The sequence below is a fragment of the Pholcus phalangioides genome, unplaced genomic scaffold, assembly GCF_987345545.1.
Source record: "Pholcus phalangioides strain wild (caught in Gottingen) unplaced genomic scaffold, Ppha-v1.0 ptg000042l_1, whole genome shotgun sequence".
NCBI classification, from domain to species: domain Eukaryota; kingdom Metazoa; phylum Arthropoda; class Arachnida; order Araneae; family Pholcidae; genus Pholcus; species Pholcus phalangioides.
The window spans coordinates 2,313,757-2,332,727 of NW_028301628.1; the positions used below are offsets into that span (position 1 = coordinate 2,313,757).

At 33.1% G+C, this 18,971-nt stretch overlaps 2 protein-coding genes across 7 annotated transcripts in view; one reads left to right on the forward strand and one right to left on the reverse strand.

Annotated features, from left to right (window-relative positions):
- On the forward strand, positions 1–8,590 carry LOC149063878 (COMM domain-containing protein 9-like). Its single transcript, XM_089255026.1, has 5 exons — positions 1–140; positions 2,246–2,371; positions 5,039–5,213; positions 5,461–5,564; positions 7,108–8,590. The coding sequence occupies exons 1-5, from the start codon at positions 90–92 to the stop codon at positions 7,246–7,248; spliced, it is 597 nt and encodes a 198-aa protein (XP_089111152.1). The 5' UTR covers positions 1–89; the 3' UTR covers positions 7,249–8,590.
- A 2,972-nt stretch (positions 8,591–11,562) lies between these two features.
- The window catches only part of Rab3-GEF (Rab3 GDP-GTP exchange factor), a 63,004-nt gene continuing 55,595 nt past the window's right edge, over positions 11,563–18,971 (reverse strand). For 4 of the 6 annotated variants that reach the window (XM_089255038.1, XM_089255035.1, XM_089255036.1 and 1 more), the window contains exon 34: positions 11,563–18,054. In XM_089255038.1, the coding sequence (XP_089111164.1) occupies positions 17,908–18,054 (147 nt within the window). In that variant the 3' untranslated portion in view covers positions 11,563–17,907. The remainder of the gene's footprint in view (positions 18,055–18,971) is intronic. The other 2 variants (XM_089255040.1, XR_016195725.1) reach the window with 2 other exon arrangements.

The following is an 18,971-nucleotide window of genomic DNA, read 5'->3' on the forward strand; positions in this document are numbered from 1 at the left end:
ATCTGATGATTGTTTACAAATTTACCGTGGTGGGTGTATTAGATACCCGATTGGATGTGTTTGGATGAATGGCACTTGTCTCCTAAGTGATGGCAAAGCGCACGGAAGTGGCTTTTGAAGACCTCAATCTTCTTCTGAAAGTAATTATTTCATTGTATCAATAATTTACTGAATGAAATAAATTTCATTGATTTTGTGGATATGTTGAATCCAATAAATATCTTTCAATCATGGAGCCGTGTTTTGTCATTAATCATAACATGGGTCCATGTGTTATGGTTGATTCCCTAAATCTAGCGTCTCCGCGAAGTGGCCAGTAACTGTTCAGTCATTTCGCCAAGTGGCCACTTCGCAAAAACAATGGACCTCGCATTGGACAGAATCACGTGTGCAGCAGTATCATTTATGTTTATATTTCTATATTTTTTAGGGATAATTCCATTCCCAATATGCGGTATACCGTGATTTGGCGAACCCACGTTGGTGTTATTCGTTAAGGTTGCTAGGTGATTCATTACGTTTTTAGTTCGTCAGCAATCCAAGCATTCATTTTTCGCTTCACCTACAAGTATGTAACTTCCAAAATGTCGATAAGCATGAACCAGCTTTCTGCAAACCATGTGCCTCCACAGATGGATCTTCGCACTGCATGGGAACCTTCAACTTGACAGGACCAACAGAAGTCGTCACATTTTTTTCTTGCCACGAACTTCATGGGTGAATGGCTGGTGGGGGCATTCATAGTTGTTGGCTATTAGGCTCATCTTTTTACAGAACTTGATAATGCTGTTTGCCCCTTCATATTGTAGACAGTGTAGAGGCATTAAATCGATGCGATCAACCATAACGCAGAAGAAAAAAAAAAGAAGTACGAAAAAGCAGCTTATATAAGCACTAGAGCGTTTAAAAAAACAAAAAAGTGTAAACATTATAGCATAAATGGCACAGAACAAGCAAAGCAAAATGGCAACAATAAGTTGGTATAGAAAAGCGGGTTCATTGGCGCCATCTACTTTCAGAACCTGAAAGGATTTTGTTGACTATATATCACTGTTTTGGTGGAAGTGAAAATTTCATGGCAAAAAGGTATACCTTAAAGGGAATTAACCAGATTATATTTCCCTTGATCTTTAAGAGTGGAATTAATATTAATTAGGCCATGGAATTGATACAGTAGACTCTATAATCATGGTTTCCTTAAGGGTGGGGTTGACAGGGCTCCAGCCGGGGACCCTGGGATTATTCTTATCCTTGTTTTTCACACTATGAATTCTCTCTAGAAGGGGACCATAAAAGATCTCAGCCTAAAGTTCCTAATGCAGGATATCAAGGCCCTGTCTATAACCTGGCGTTTTTAGGTTGGCTGACTTCGTTTGTGGAAGAGAAAACATTACTGCATGTCAGAGCCCAATTTTGTGGGGGGCTGACAGCTGACTAAAGGCCTGTTTACATGAGTTAAGTAATTTAATAGTTATCTAAATTTTCAGTCATCAAGTATTTTTGAATGCATGCAGTTAACGGGGTTTAGTTGGTAAAAGTAGTTAAGCAAAATAAAGTCTGGTCTGGTCTATTTTTTTGACTAAGTAGGCACTATACGTATCCACTAGTGAGCATGGCCTTGTATTATCTGATCAACATTCTTCACTTGATTACTTTACATTGGGACAGATTTTAGAGCACTTGACGACTTAAAATTCATTTTACTACTTATTCACTTAATTTGTTTAAAAAGCTCTTAGTCAAACTCATTATAACACTAGAATTCTGTAAGGCAAATGGTGGCATTAAATCAAGGTTTGGCTGTACATTGTTTAAATTTTGTGGTGCTAAAATCACAGGGCCTTGAGCAAATGCTCCACTTGCCCATACGAAAATGTTGGTATCTACGCACAGGCATAGGTGGATTTAATGGCTGGTGCACCGTGCCCGACTTCTGAAGGGCCCACAAAACCCAGCTTCACACTTTTTCCAAATTTAAGATTCTTCAAAAATAATTTAAATAAAATTTTTAATATTTTCATGGCTAGGTCATGGCATTTGGGGGTCTCAAACGTCCTTAATCTGTCTTTTTGCACAAGAGTTTATATTAATTTTTTTTCAATTGCCTTCCAGTAATCCAGCGATTTCTGTAATCAGTCATAATCCTAATGTGATGTGTGCTAGATTAGTGAGAGTCTACTGTATTGTATTTTTCCTGTGTCTGTTTGCCAGAGATTGATAGATTGCTCTCAATTTAAATGAACAGGCATCTTCGAAACAAAAAGTCATTGAATTATGTCGAGTCGCATTTGAAAGTCTTGAAGATTCTCCAAATGAGGTTGCTCGACGTGCTGTACAGCTTCTTGAAATTGAAAACAATGACGCCGTCAAGGTATTCAATACACTTCATTCATTGATCTTTGAATTTTATAACATTGTGATTAACCTCTTGATATATAGTGGCAAGATATCTTGGCTCTGAGTAGATGCAAGAAATACATCCAAGCTGTCTCCCTTCTTTAGAGACTTTTCTTTGGCAACTATATAAATGGAAACTTATTTCCTCAGCATTATTTTTTTTATTATTCCCCTTGCTACGGTTGAATGATTAAAAAATAATTATTATATATATACACAGAATGGGCAAAAAGTCTGTAGAAACTTTAAGAATTCATATAAACTGAAAAAAATAACCAAAATAAAAAACAATTTGCACTGTTAGCATCACTAGGTCATGGTAATTTTTTTAAGATTAGAAAAAAACCCAAAAAACAGCCGATAGGTGGTACTGACATACATAGGTCAAAGAAAAGATACGCAAATAACAAACAGAATGCCTCAAAATCGTTTATTACAGCAGTATGTGTTCCACATAACCATCACCACAGATGATAACACATTGCAGGCTAGTCACAAATCCAGCAACGGCAGAGTGCGGTAGGTCCACATAACGGTTTATAACGGTGAACTGATTGTGGATTAGGAGCGCAAGCTTTTATAACTGTCTCATTTGCATATTTCCACCGAAGTCGCTCATACCAGAGCCACCTATCAGCTGTTTTTTACCATCTTAAAAAAATTCCTGTGACCTAGCGATGCTAACCCTGCAAACCGTTTTCTATTTCGGTTATTTTTCCGATTTTTATTCATTTTTGAAGTTTCTGCGAACTTTTTGCCCACCCTGTATATATATAAAGAAAATAGGGGGAATGAAAAACCTGCTCCTCTATCATCTTTTTTCTCAATTTCCTATATGTTAACAATACCACCACTTTTTGAGAATTATCTCTACTAGTTCTCAACTGCGCATTGCCCAATTTTGTTGCCAAAAGTCTATATGCAAAGAGGTTAAAATTTGTTTCATATGTTCAGAGAAATTCTAAAATATACATGTTCACTGAAAAAGTATTCATTCAAATGTGATCGTTGTGAGAGGATGTAAGGCTATAGTAATTTTTTGTATTATTATTTTTGTTGCCAAAACTTATCATTTCCAGGAATAAAAAAATACCGAAATTTTGTGATTGAAAACTTGGAGAAGTTTGTGATTCCTTTTGGTTGGAAAAAAGTTAATCACAAGAATTCAAAAAACACCAAAGGTTTTAGTTAGGAGATGAAAAAGGCTACCTAGTTTAAAAAAAATACAGAAAAACTTGACATAAATATCGTTAATTACAATTAAATTAGTTCTTGATTATAACAAGAATTAATATATTAGCTTCCCATATTAAGTTCTTGATTAATATGGGAAAATTTTAGTTAAAGATAATATGAATACTCTAAAGGAAAAAAGAAAACTGAAAACAGGTAGAATCAAAATTCAATGGCATATATATTTGCCACAGAATTTGATTCAAGGTTTTTTATGAATGCAGTGAAACTTTTCAACAACGATACTCAATACAATGATAAATCTCTCTACATTGATGTTTTTCCACCTTGTTTGGAAATGTCTGTACTCTGCTGCCTCTTGGCATAACGATAATCTCTCTACAACAATATCTCTTCTTGGTCCGCGTGGTATCATATCAAGGTTTCACTATATATTGCTCTAGAATGATGGGTCCCGAACTTTTCAAGTCACAGAGGACTTTGTAAGTGGGAAGTTCATTGTGGAGCACTGACATTCACAGTAAGGGGAAGGGGGCGTGATGATGACAATGGCAATTCATATATATGCATATACATTAGATCAGTCGGCTCTGTCATTGACGGTGGGGAGGGGGACCTTTTTCTGGATATTACAGGAGAAATCAGAAAGAAAGGTCTACTAGTCTCTGCTGGGAATCAAACGCTGTCTTGTTATCCAGATAAGAGGACTTATAATGAGAATTTGTAGGAGCTATAAGCTAGAAAACACAGTGAATGTATAATTAACAATCAGAAGCAAATGGCATGAAATGACTTGTCCCATTTTCAACTATTACTAGGCTATTGCGCAGCTGAAAATGTGGTGGAGATCACATGAAACTATGATCTAACATACTAGATTGAAATCATACAACTTCATTGTGATTCGATGATGGCATGATGAATTGTCTTAATGTATGGGTTCAACCCACGAAGAAATAACTCCAGAAATTATTGAGCCACTGGTCAAATAAATACAGTTTTGCTCATAAACAAAACCTCTAATGTTTTCTTAATACATTTTATCACATTGATAACATTTGCTTTCACTAATCCAAAAAGAAGATTTCTCCCAGCTCTGGGTGTAAATGTAAATGTTTGAAATGCTTGGGAAAATGATTTATTTATTTTCCAATGTCTTCACGTAGCACAGTTTGAGAACCCCCTGCTCTAAAACATTGTTTAGGCATTAGCTGTATCTAATTTTATTTTGGTGGCCAGTATGGGTAAGTAATAATGTTGCCAAGGAGAGAAGGATTTTACTGCATTTGTTTCTAGAATTCTTTCATGTCTTGCAAAATGCTATCGATGTAATGGAAATTCATTTTTTTGTGAGTGATAGTTGCATTAATCATTTATGTATAATCAATGGAATATTCGTGCGAGAGATTAGATTTTTCTCCAATTAAATGTGAATTTTATTTTATAGCTGGCTGCAGCATTATGTAATCTTGTGAAGAATGTAGTTTTTCTGGGGTCTAGCTCTAGCGAAGAAATCGCAGCATTGTTTCCAGAAACGTTTCACAAAAATTTGGCTGAGCTGTTGACCCAAATCTTTATTGAGAAAATGCCTGAATGGAAGTCAAAAACATTAACAAGTTTGGGTACGAGTTTTATTTTGGCTTTCATTTTCATTTCTTAAAGCTTTTTTAATTTATCCTAATTGTTAGTTTCATTTACAATCCAGCAATTTACCAGATTTCAATAATTCAGTAGGAGAAACTAATATATATATATTGACTCACACAACTTCCATAGTCTTTGATGCTGAGTGATTGACAATATTGAGTTCAGAATTTTGATGACATTCAAATTCATTATTATTAAACATTAACTATTTTTCATTTTCAGTCACTTTGCCCAGATTAGCAGAATTTGATTGGAGAGTCGATTTGAAAATGGCTTCAGGAAAAGCCCCCCGAATAAATGAACCCACATGCATACTCAATTTGAAAGTAAGTATATATGATATAGTGATAACAAAAAAAAATGGATGAATTTTGTTTCAAAGTACAGGGTGTATGGCTCAAATGTCCTAATTTCAAACAGCATTAAAAATCAGTAATGTCATTTAGAGTGCTGATATTAAAAACATTTGGCTGTCCAACTCTGCAAGTTTAATGTCAAATTTTCTGAAAGTGTTATTATTTATGTTGCCATTGCTACGAGCAAACAAAGAGAAAAATTAAAAAAAATGTCATACCATACGAAAAGGCACAAATTGTTCTATGGAGATGTTAGCTCTTTATCGTCTGTGAACCTAATTTCCACTCCAGGATAATTTTTTTCTCAGTTGAGACGACAATCCATGTGTCCAACAGAATTAATAAGTACAATTGTCAAATTTAGGGCTCAGAAAATCCCAATGCAATTTTTGAAGGTGCAAAAAGAAACAATCTCTCAAAATCAATGTGTAGTGAGCGCTTTCATATGATATAGTAATTGGAACATTTTTTCATCCTGGCAACAAAAGGAGCACACGTGGAAGTGCACTGATTTTTTTTCACAAAACTTTTTTGGGTATTTCTTTCAATCTATATACTTTCCAGTGTCTTGAAAGTGTAGTGTAGAAGCTGATTAAAATTTAATGATGGAGACATTTGATCCAGACACCCTCTGTATATTAAACGAGCATGCCGCAATATAGGAGTAGAGTTTTATGAACACCTGTGGGACAAAATAATTTGTCTGTAAAAGAGGGGTGACCATAAACGAGGTTCTTATTGAAGAAATTTAAAGGGTAATAGTTATATATTTGGCCATAAAAGAAGGGTGACTGTTAAGAGGGGTTTTACTGTATTTATTGTATTTATACAGTGATAGGCATGTTACATGCTGCAAATTTATTTTAAAAAACAATTAGGGAATAATAATTACATTCAAACAGTTTAATCTGTGCAAAGTGATACAGTTACTCCCAGACTTACAAATGCTCATCTTATTTACTTTTTGAGTGATGTACCTAAAGTTTTGGTGCTCTTTGTGAATCTTAGATTGACCTTGATAACATTGGGCAAATATATTAACCAGATTCTGCCTGCTCTCCCCATCTTGGTTTTAGAGCTGTGCATTTTCAAGGAATGTATACTACAGTAGAGCCTTGATAATGGCACACATCTGGACCGAGGGTGTTTGGTAAAGTGAAAAGTTTGGAAAATCGATTTAGAAACTAATTCAATAATGCAAATTAACAAAGGGTAATTCAGCGACAAATGATAACCCCCCCCCCCCCCCCCCCCCAGCAAAACAGTGATAAGAAATTTTTTGTTGTCAAGAAGAACTTCTCCCTCTCATTAGGTCACACACCCATAAGATTAAGATGAATTCATCAGGCAGAAAAAAAAGATGGCAACTAAAAGCATTCATACATTTGTTTGCTTGTCTATCGCTTATAACTACATAAAGTGTACCCAGATCCACCCTGCTTACATCTATACCTCTTCAAAGCTGCTTCTACACATCGGTTTTTTGTTTTAAATTTGAATTTGTTTCTTCCAGGTTCTTGATCCAAATTGCCAACCCGACAAAAATGAAAGACTAAAAACGCTGAATGTGGAACTCAGTAAGGAGAAGCTTGACACCATGTTGAATGGTTTAGGAAGAATAAGGGACCAACTTTCTGCAGTTGCCAAAAAGTGAATGTTAATGGTGCATGTTATTTTGCATATGTAAAAACACTTTTCAATTATGAGTCAAGGGTATGTGCAGCACATACCATTGTGCTTATACAATTCCAGAAATATTGTTATAGTCTGTTGATAAAACTTTTTTCTTGCATTGTGTGTAATTTCAGAAACAACTAAGAATCTTCACATAATTCTTGATTTTTAAAAGTAAATAAATCTTTGCTTAACACACACACAATAGAATCAGATAATCATAAAATTCACTTCAAAAATACACTCAAAACATACACCGGTCTCTGTTTGGCACTTTTTTGGTGCATTGTCAAAAGAAGAATGAAACTTTTCTGGTTAATCTAGCTAGCAAAAACAGAACTTTTTGTCTCTGTAATTGAGATTATGCATACATTATACAATGTGTATTAAAGGGCTTGCCAAATCAGGAAGGGGGATTAGGTGCCAGCAGCAGTCAAATTTCTTAGGAGCCAAGTATTTTTTTCCAATGAAAACATTCCAGAATGATGTATTTGTCGAAATAGGGGAGCAATTTGTATCCTTCCTTTGAAAATGATGCCAAAGAAAAAAAAGAATACTGATATGCTTCAGGATCATTGTATGTTTTAAGTGTGGATGTGAGTTGAACTGACTTTTATTAAAGACTTCTGTCATAAAATTAAAAAAGTTTCAAATTCACTTTGAAGGTTACGTAAATTATTTCACTGAGCACCTAAAATATTTTAGTGCATGCTAATTGTGCAGTTTTGGCTGAGAAACATTAAATTACAATTATAATTATTTTTATGATCACTCTTCTGCAGCCATATACTGAAATGCTGGAAATGCCAGCGTTGGGCATTTTGCCTGTTGTGGAGGTTTTTTTTTGCTTTTTTTTTTGTAAATTACTAGAAATTTCATACCAGATTTTATCAGAAGTCATCTACTTTCACCTAGCATCTTTGAAGATTTTATTTTTCAGCATCTCAGTTATTATGCAATTAATAATTTTTAATTTGACCTGAAGTGTCACTAAGTGCATTCTAGGTAGGAAAAAACTGAGTTTTTTTTACTGAGATTAAACTGGCTCATATATATGGTACACATAATTATCGAGTATGAATAAAAACAAAAAATAAAACATGTAACAAAGAAAAGAATCATTAAAAAACTGCGAAAACAAACTTCCCACTAAAATAATCTTGATGAATCTGATATGAATGGGGCTAAAACTTTTCTGCTCATAAAAAAATTTGGATTATCTGGGGATAAAATGCAAGCATTTCATACAAAAAATTCTTTGTATATGGAGACCAAAGGGCTTTCCTCATGAAATTTTTGATTAAAAAAATCTTATGGAACAATTGTTTAGATTTGTTTTCTTAGTTTTGTTTCTTATTTAATTTCTTAACTCGGGGTTCTCAAACTGTGCACTGCCAACCTTTGCCAGGGGTGCCATAAAGTGGTGGCCTGACAGGTTTTCGAAGAAATCCTTTGTTAAACTGCTCTAGGGAGCTGCAGATAAGCTTTGATTAGGCAAAGGGGCATTGTGAGTGGAAAAATTTTGAGAATTCCTGGCTTATTGCGAACTAGAGCTCTGAAGGGTCTTTCAAATTGAAATTACATTACAAAAAAAAGTGAGTCTTGTTTGATGAAGATGAAAATTAAGAAAAAAAATTTCAGCACCTTAGAGTTTTGAATCAACAGCCAGTATTTTAACCCTTTAATTGGCAAGCATTGAAATATGCAGCAACTTTGAGGGGATTATATTAAGTGAATGAGGTTCCCTGAATGTTATCAGATGACTAAAAACATTTATTGTCAATATTAAAAAATATGGGATGTTTAATGATAAAAGATGGATAGGATGTTGCCCTTCAGGAAACACATTGTATTTACATGATTTTCATATGTTTGAATAGTTTAACCTTTTCAGCTGCAATCCCAAAATATCTAATCAAACTTGATCTGCTTTATTTCAGTTACCCTGAAATATCTCATCAAACTTGATCTGTTTTATTTCAGTTACCCTGAAATATCTCATCAAACTTGATCTGCTTTATTTCAGTTACCCTGAAATATCTCATCAAACTTGATCTGCTTTATTTCAGTTACCCTGAAATATCTCATCAAAGTTGATCTGCTTTATTTCAGCCACCTCAAAATATAGGGTGTCCGATAAAGATCTTTATTATTCTAAAAATTAATAACAAAAATACAAAAAGGTGAAATGAAATGCAGTTTGTGACAAAAGAATCAGGAAATCGAACTAGTTTTTTTAGTATCAATTGATTGAGGCAGACAGCCCTAGTTGCTCGGCAGCTGTAATAAAAAAGGAAAATGGTGACCGTGTGCAGGGGAGAGCACAATGTGAATGGAAACGAGATAGCCGAAAACCGTGCAACGAAAGTTTCACCTGATGTGCCATAGAAATTCATTAAGTATGCCTTCAATTTATGCGTGGATGCAGAAGTTTAAAGACACAGGAAATGTTGAGCATGTGAATTTCTCGATTTCCCACCAAGTGTCAGTTAGTGTTGTGTAAAAGACCACACTAAACATTACATTTGGGGCTTCTCGTTCATGTTCGACTGAAATGCTTCTCTGATTTGCTTGACACTTTCTTCTGATGTCGATGGTGGGCCGTAATTTTTCACATGCTTAACATTGCCTGTTTTTAAACTTCTGTGCATCTATACATAAATTGAACGCATACTTGGTGGATTTTCATGGTTCATCAGACAAAACTTTCGTTGCCTGGTTTTGGTGAATTTGTTTCCACTAACCACAATACACATTGTGTTTTCTCCTGGAAAATTTCCTGATTATATTTTATGTGCTGTGCATATCCCTTTCTGTGAAAGAGGTTACTGTAAAATTGTAACAAGTGTTGAAAAAAAATTGATTCTGTAAGTAATATATTAAAATACAATAGAGTGTATCATTGTTAAATTCCATTGTCAGTATCATGGCAATACAAATTTTTCAATGATGTTTTTTCATATTTATTTAAATAATATATTGCATAATTAAAATTCAATCATTTGAAATTACCAATAATGGTATTTTCAATTAAAAATATGAATTTTATAATTGTTATGAATTTTAAGAAAATTGATATTCGGCCAAATCACTATTCTTCCCATACCTACTAATATTTTGTTATACTTCCGCAGGAGCCATCTTAACATGGAATAAAATTACAGAGCATTTTCATAAATTGAAGAAATATTGAATCGTATATTTGAATGCAGTTTGCAAAAAAGTTATACTCACCGAAGTATTTTTTTTGGTAGGAAGGAAAAAATTGTTGAAATTTTCGTCAATTCAGGGCCGGGGAAATCAGTCCGGCAATCTCTTGTGTGTCCAAAACGTTCATAAAGCTTCAGCTAGCGATTCATGGCTGAGGTAAAACAACTTCACCAATATTGATTTATCCATAAATTTCCAACATCGTGCTTAAAACCTTGTGTAAGCGCCAGTAACAGGAAATCGAGAAATGAGATTTTAATCGTACATCCTGCATTTTATGACTCTGATTTGCATATTTCCAGTGATTTGCTTTCATTCAGAGTCCTCTGTCTATAAAAATTAGAATTTTTTTTTTCGGTTCTAAAAAATAGCTCTTTGTGAGAATAACTTTCTTAAAAATTGCATTCAAACATACCAATTCCTTCAATTTTTATAGCATTTATGGGGAAATTCTGTATTTAAATAAGCTGAGTTCAACAAAATTTGTGTAACTTAAGACACACAGTAAGTTATAACATGATAATGTCCCCTCATTCCAGAAGCATGAATGTTCAAATTTTCACTTTTTAGGTTTATCAGCTTTTTTTTGGGATTCCTTATTTTGCTAATTTTCATCAGAAACGTGAATGTTGAACCCCATTGAAATGCATGTTACAAAGCATTTTAGAGAAATGACACTCATAGAGTAACATGGATAAAGGAATTTCACATCAATCATCATTTCCCATGTTTTGGAAATTTGCACATTCATGCTTCTGGCACGAGGAGGAAACAATGTGAATTAGACTCCACAAAACTGGTTTTGGCTATTTTTCCTAGAATATTTTGCCAACTGGACATTCGATGTCAGCCACATCATAAAGTGATTTTAAATTCTGATGTTCCATGAATCGGCCAGGCTTCCAGCATTGGCTATTATAATAAACATAAAATAGCCTATGTTTGTGTTATAAAGTTTGCTAAAATCATTCCATATTTAGGGTTGCACATTGCCAATACAGTCGTCTTTATCTGATCGCACATAACCTTATTGAAAATTTCCAGAGTAGTTTTAATGAAATGTATAATAAGAAAAACAGTCAAACAATATCAACAGTTATTTATTGCAATTTTATCAGTTACACAATAAAGGTAGTCCAATTTTCTACTAATTAATTGGTTTAAGGCATTCATAAAAAAAAGGAAAAAAAGAATATTTTAAAGAAAAGTGTTATAAAAGACAATACAATTGAACAATTCCATATTTACTTTGAAAAAAACAACAATATTGCTTCTCTCTTTTTTATAGCAGAAACTTTTCTTTTGCATACAAAAACCGTTCAAACATTTACAAATACATTCATATTATCAATTTCTTTAGCACTGTGTAAAAGAAAATATATGACATACATTATTGATCATGACAGCCAATATTTTAAAATCAAATTAGTAAGAGATATTGGTTTACTAAATATTTTTTATGGACAAACTTGAAAGAATATTGTAAAAAAAGAATCTCATAAGTAATGAATTATTATAGAAACTATAAATATTAGATATAACGCAAATAATGGTTACCATGGAATGTTTAAAAGAGGTATTTTGTTCATTTTTGTTACATGACATCAATATAAAATATCTGACTTTTTTGAATCGCCTAATATAAGGATTGACATTTGACCAAACTGACTTGGGAAAAAAGCTCATTAGAGCACAGCTCATCCAAAATCATATTAAAGGTACTTGAAATCTCCTTGGCCAAACTTCAGCAGGCGTAAAGGGCCACTTCTGAAATGTAGATGGCAGCACTGAAAAATTAAACACAACACTAGATACGCACGCAGACTGTTAGGCACACACACACTTCTGGTAACTCACTAAGTAGTAAATTGCCCATGGCGATAGACCTGAAATGTGCTCATTTTAAAAGAAAAAAAAAGGTGTTAATTATTAGCGACCATTATATGGTATTAAAAAAAAATCTACCACATATTTCATCTTGGTTTCAACTGCTTAATGAAGCTTCCATTAGGACAGCCTGAAAGGATTTCTTAAGAAGTTTTCATTTATGGCCTGATCGAACCTTCAATAGAATTTAGAAGCAGGTTGAAAGTCATATTACTGTATTTCTTGACCTATCAATCCACTTACATTTTAAAAATATAGTACTCGAAGCTTTTGGTGCTTACACTGTTTGCTTATGGTAATTTTTGTTTTTTAAAGACAATCTTCTCTCAAGAGATTATACAAATATCATATAGTATAACATCTGAATGTTGACAAATTAATAACTATTTCAGAAACAATTCTGAATAGGAGCAACATTTTCTAACAAATCAAAAAAACAAAAAAAGACTTTCCGGATATTAATGCTGAGATGAACTTAGGAAAGTAAAGTTTATTGTCTCTGCCAGGAATGAGACCCCGGTCCCACAATCTGAGCAAGTGCACCAAGCAATATACCATATAGAGACAAAACTATTTTTTCCTTTATTACCTTAACACGCACTGTATCATAATGTGACAAATAGAGAAGTAGTCGTTTTTTAACTCAGTGATAGTCCCCAGAGGTTGTAACGATAAAAATAGAAAAACTTCATCTCAACATAAATATATTCAGAAAATCTCTTTCTTTGATGTGTTGTGGGGTAAGAAAATTGCATCTCCCTTTTCTAACAAATATTTGTTTGAAGAATACAAGTAAACGGTAGTTGAATTTTGTGTGGTAAATATGTTGACCTCTTTTTATTGCAGTGATATCCATAGGCCAAGAATACTTGTTTCATTAAAAAAAAGTGTAACAAAGCTGCTGAATGTCATGTAACATAGGTGTGGCAAAGTCCTTTTCTGTGATGGTGGGACTACAATATACGACTAGCTTAAGTTTTACTCATAAACGGTTTTTTTTAATTTTATGCATAAATACATGAAAAAAAAAATCAAATGAAATTAGTAATTATGAACAATAAATTTCATTAAGAAAGAAATGCTGTCCGCGTTTCACTTAAACAGGAAAGTACAGTAGAATCTTGTTTATCCGAACATCAATTTTCCGAACAACTCGGTAAACTGAACACCTCTTCAACCTAACTCATTTTCAGTTTTCTATAGTAAATGATGCTCAAAAGTTGGTATTGTCTTGGAACTTGAATCCTCTGTTCTCCCAACTCGATAGCTTCACTCTATTGTACAATAATTCACTTCCAAACAATTATACATACCGTACCTGTGAGATATAGACGTAAGTAAGGGGCAGATCCGGGTACAGTGTATGTAGTTACAAATGATTGACAAGCAAACAAACGAGTGAATAGGAGCAGATTTAGCTCTTCATCTTTTTTTTCGTCTGGAGAATTCATCTTAAATTCAATTTATTTCTTTGCGTCATCAAATTAGTTTCAAAATCGATTTTCCGAACTTTCACTTTTACAAACACCCTTTTTTTCCCGATATGTATGGATAATCAAGGTTCCACTGTATAGAAATTATTCTAGACCACTAAGAGATGAAAATTAATTTGTTATAATATAGTATTTTGATATTTAAAAAACTTTATTATTGGCAAAATTTCAAGTACATGCATACCAAGACTAAAGTAAATTATTAAACACTTTTCATTAGACAAAATAAAACTCACACATTCTTTCAATTATATACAAGCAATCACAAAAATGTACTTTTTGAAATATTTTTGTATAAATAATTTCTTTTAAAATTAAAATGACTAGTTTTTGGACAGATCATCACACAGTTGCAGAATGCTGGGAAAAAATACTGGTGGGATTTTGCTGGGAATAAGACTAGATCATTGGTTTTTTTGACTGGTATATTTGTTTTTTTAGTAACAACTTTGTACAATGTTTTTGATAGGATGTTTCATGTTTAGCGATATGTGTTCATTCCTAAACATGACACAAACATTGATGAAAGCCCATCAAGGAGTGCTAGACAACAGCTGGAGCAAGGATATTCTAGAAATAAAAATCCATATAGATTTACATAGATATAGTGGTAATCGGCTGGCCGATTTGAAAAGTAATGGCAATGAAGCCTTGCTCTACATGTGGGAAAGAAAACAGCACTTTTAATAGTATAGTGACTTGAATATATAGTATGTATGTATTCGCATGTTAAAAAAAGCCAAGAAATGTAAAAAATATTCCTGGCAATTATATTCATACAGGCACATGAAGAAGACAGAAAGCTATACTAATGACATAATTGCAATAGTAATTTTTTGTGATTGCTGGAAATACACACTTTATCAACAGACTTTTGCATAGATCAGGCTTACTTACAATCCTATAAGACTGACGTGATGAATCCCAATATTGTGAACTTGACCAAAATTTATGAATGTATATATAAACACAGATTTTTGAAAATTTCTTCCACAAGTTATCAGAAAATATACACGCTTGTATATACAGCCTACCCTTGGTTCACGAACTTGATTCGTTAATGAACTGTTCATAAACTGAAATAAGTTTGCCCATAGGAATCAATGTAAAATTAATTAATTAGTTCCCGGGATCCCAAAGATTTCTGGTCTAAACTTTTTTATGTCTGCTCTGGTGCATAAAGCGAAACCAATAATCTAGCAATGAAAACGATTTTCCCTAGAGAGAATTCAAACCTTACAAGTAGCGGGCTCACATACCATTCTGGGTACATGCCTAGTTTTGTTAATATCATCTATAATCTCAAGTGTCAAAGTATTCAAAAATTTTTGCCTGCAAAGCAATCTGGTCATTATTTCTTCCAAACCAAATTCACTGTTCTGTTAGTCAATTGCTGCCAAGCTTTATCAACAAGAAATATGAGCAATTTAGTATATTAAATGATGTTTCTGAAGTCTGTGAATCATCTTGGAAAAAAGTTCTTTATTTTATAGTAGTGGTTCTTAACCTTTCTTTCCGTTCCACACTCCTAGCGAAATATAATTTATATCCCCTGCACCCCCTTGATTAATGTACTTACATTTTGCTACAAAATTTAGTTTTTTTGTAATTAGTTATATTATAATTATCAATTCATATCAATAAATTCTTTTACATACAGCATTAAATTATATTTTTGGCTATGGTTTGTAATTAGCTTCAGTTTCTATTCTGTTTCTTTTCGAACATTAGCGCAAAAACTGAACTGTATATATATCAAAAGGTATTATTTTTAACATTTTTCAAAATTTGGGAGAAAAAGATTCAATGAATTGTGTGTTTTTCACTCATTGATTCCAGCCAAAACAACGATGCATACACATTTGTTTGACACTTGATTAAACTTTTTGAAATTTTTTATGAGTCGTGCTCATAAAAGTATCAAATCTAAGCGCACCATGCTGTCTGTTTACACGAGGCATGAATTTAAACACACACTGCAAAATATTTTGAGTATTAATGGTATTTTTTCCCAATCAAAATAAAAAACAAGTATGACTGCTAACTGAAAAAGAAACTTTTGTTACAAATTTCGCAACACATTTCAATGTGAAAATGTATGTGTGCTTCATATTTTTTGAAGAATAGAAAAAATTCAACTTCTCTCATCATTTCAATTTCCTTGAATAATTAGTCAGCCCGTTATTTCTTTTCCCCCATCTCACACCCCAAAAAATGCTTTGCTGTACCCCCAGAGGTGGTGAACAGTCTTTTGGGGTGGACCAAAAGAACCACTGGTTTACAGTTTAATAGTTTGAAATGACCTGCTGGTCCATGGGCTGTGCAAGAGTTGCATTTAGAGGAAAGAACTTGAAAGAAAAATCACCAGGTGGCTGCAGACTTCTCAATTTCCTCTGGATGTAATATAATTTGTTTTTGGCTTGCAAAATAAAAATAAAAATTTGTTTTTGAAATCAAACCATTTTTTGTTGTTCATAAACTGAATCATTCGCAAACCGAGGGTTGACTGTTTAGCTATGTTAAAACAAATCTGCTTTTTTTTTAAATTATTTAAAAAGAACTCCCGAACAAGGCAGAGTAATTCACTTCTTGGAGGAATATAATGGAGATTTTTTTTTACTTGATCTTAATAGCCGTATGTTTGATATAGCTTAATCCATCCCCTGAAAGTTAATTCCTTAAAAGTTATCTCCAGTGAAATTCAGGTAAAATTACATAAAGAATAAATCACTAGAAATTTTTGACACATACAGCTGTTGTTTTTCTATTAACAGTTTAATTTTTAAAATTTTAGCACAATTAGCTACAACTAATGCATTTCACTTTTAAATCAAACAATTATTTGAAAATATAAAAAAACTGTCTTAGTTTAGATCTTTCACGATTTAAAAAATGTTATTTGCTTTGCTATTCAAAACTTGTGCTAAAGAAGACTAGCTCACACACTGTAGTAAAACCAAAATGGTTGCAAATTAAAAATCCTGAAAAATAAAAAAATAATTCAGAGGTTTTTTTTAATACGTTAAGCACTGTGTTGGTCATGACTATAGACTTTCTGTTCAGGTTGTGTCGATCACAGGCACTTAACCTTGTTAGTACATATATTGAAATGTATATTTTTAAATTTGAATTAGATTGAATAAATATGAACAAATAATCATAATAAGATATACGTTTTTCTCACGTAATTTCAATCAGTAAGCTATGCCCATTACCACAATTATGCCCATTTGCACAATTGCATGATGTTTGAGATTTAAATAAAATTCAGAATAACATCAGGAGACAATAGACAGACTAGAATAGCACATATTTGTAAACTTCACAGAGTCAATAAATGCATCATGAATTTCGCTCTTTATCCCCGAGCTTCACTCAATTCAAGAACTTTGCTAAAGTAGGCACTTATACTGATGTAACATTACCATATCTCGCAAATTGCTTTGTTTTTAGTCCTTTTTTTATGTTTATATATAAGACGAAATAACCTTTGTGAAATGTTCAGAAATATTGGCTCACGGACAAACACATTATGTTATTCAAATAATTAAAAAAACCCGGAAAAAACATAATTATATATGACAGTACTTCTAGACACCATTTATAACTAGAAAGGAGTAAAAAATTATACATCTTCAAGAATAACGTACATGGGGTTTGTGTGTATGTATATACAGACACCATCAAGAGAATTTTTGAAATGATACAGTTTAACTAATAGGAGCTTCTTGCAACTCTTAGTTACACATATGCTCGTTTATACATATATATAATATTTATATACTTTTAATTCCACATAAAAAAAGTTTCTCTGTGATCTGGCACTGTTGAACCCATTAGATGACGGTCAAACGTCTTCCTGATTTCTTTTACACACGACAGTCGTCCCAATGTATTCAGCATAAGGCTTTGATACAACTTCAAACCCATCCCCTCAAAAATGAGAACGTTGTGTCTTAAATAACAAACCAGTTTCTCATTCTGTGGGCACAAATAGGGTTTGATGCAGAAGACTGAGACAATGCTCTGCGTCGTTGATGAGACGTTAGTCACCTCTTGTATCGCCACTTCGGAGTGCTACCTTCACTTCTTGCTTGCAGTTCATAAGCTGCTGCAGCTTCTCTACGCCTACGTTGTTCTGTGCCAGCAGCAACATAAGAAAATACACACAACACTGAATAGCATATCTGATCTGCCTAGAAATAGAATTATATTTTAAAAAAATTAGAACTTCTCAAGAAAATAAACAAACGTCATGCTTAGACTTGGTCAGGAAAAGACATATTAAAACAGTATTAGAAATACTTATCATTGCCTTCATGTAAATTATTTGTTTTTAGCCACAGTAACACAATGAGGTGGATGTTTCTCTAATGCAATTGGTAAGTAACATCTAAAGAGTTTTGGTGGCTGTATGGAGTTGCCTGTGCCAACCCCCCCCCCCTCCCCTCCAAATACACTTTTGCTGGGCAATGTGTATTTTTGATGTCAATGTGATAATCAGGTATGTTTGATCAATGACCTTCAAAACTTTACGAGAAAGTAATTTGAGGAGGAACAATAGAGGAAGGAGTAATAGAAGAAGGAACACACACACACATGTAGTTAAAAAAAACCCATTTATTCAGTGACATTGACTTTGGTAATTTAGATTAGGACTATTTTTCTCAAACTGGGCTCCATCAAACATTGTCAAGGATGCAACATTAAGTCGAAGATATAGATGTTTACAAACTCAATGGCTAGAAGGAGTTAAAGTTTACCATATTTATTCAATTATTATTTTCATGAGGGTGCCTAAGGTTAATGATTAAAGGGCAATGAGAGTTTGTGAACAGAAGTTTGGAACCATTGAATTGTGATATAAAAATGAAATGGACCAAAAAATAAACAAATAAAAAAATTATGCTATTCATTTACATAAATTATTAAAAATTATTAACACAGATAAATAGAGTATTTTTCTGCACCAAACTAATAGCAGATCAAATATAAAAGGTAGAAATGAATTAAGAATGTCATGTCATCCCAGCTGTGACACTAATTTATGTGCCTGAAAGAAGCCAATCAAGGTGTTAGGAAGCAAAGCAATGAATGATAAATAGTTAAAGGC

Bases quoted from the DNA above. Each gene is read 5' to 3' on its own strand.
- LOC149063878 (XM_089255026.1), top strand. From the start codon at position 90: ATGGCAAAGCGCACGGAAGTGGCTTTTGAAGACCTCAATCTTCTTCTG. The intron at 141-2,245 runs GTAATTATTTCA...TTAAATGAACAG, and splicing joins ACCTCAATCTTCTTCTGAAA to GCATCTTCGAAACAAAAAGT. The intron at 2,372-5,038 runs GTATTCAATACA...TTTATTTTATAG, and splicing joins AAAACAATGACGCCGTCAAG to CTGGCTGCAGCATTATGTAA.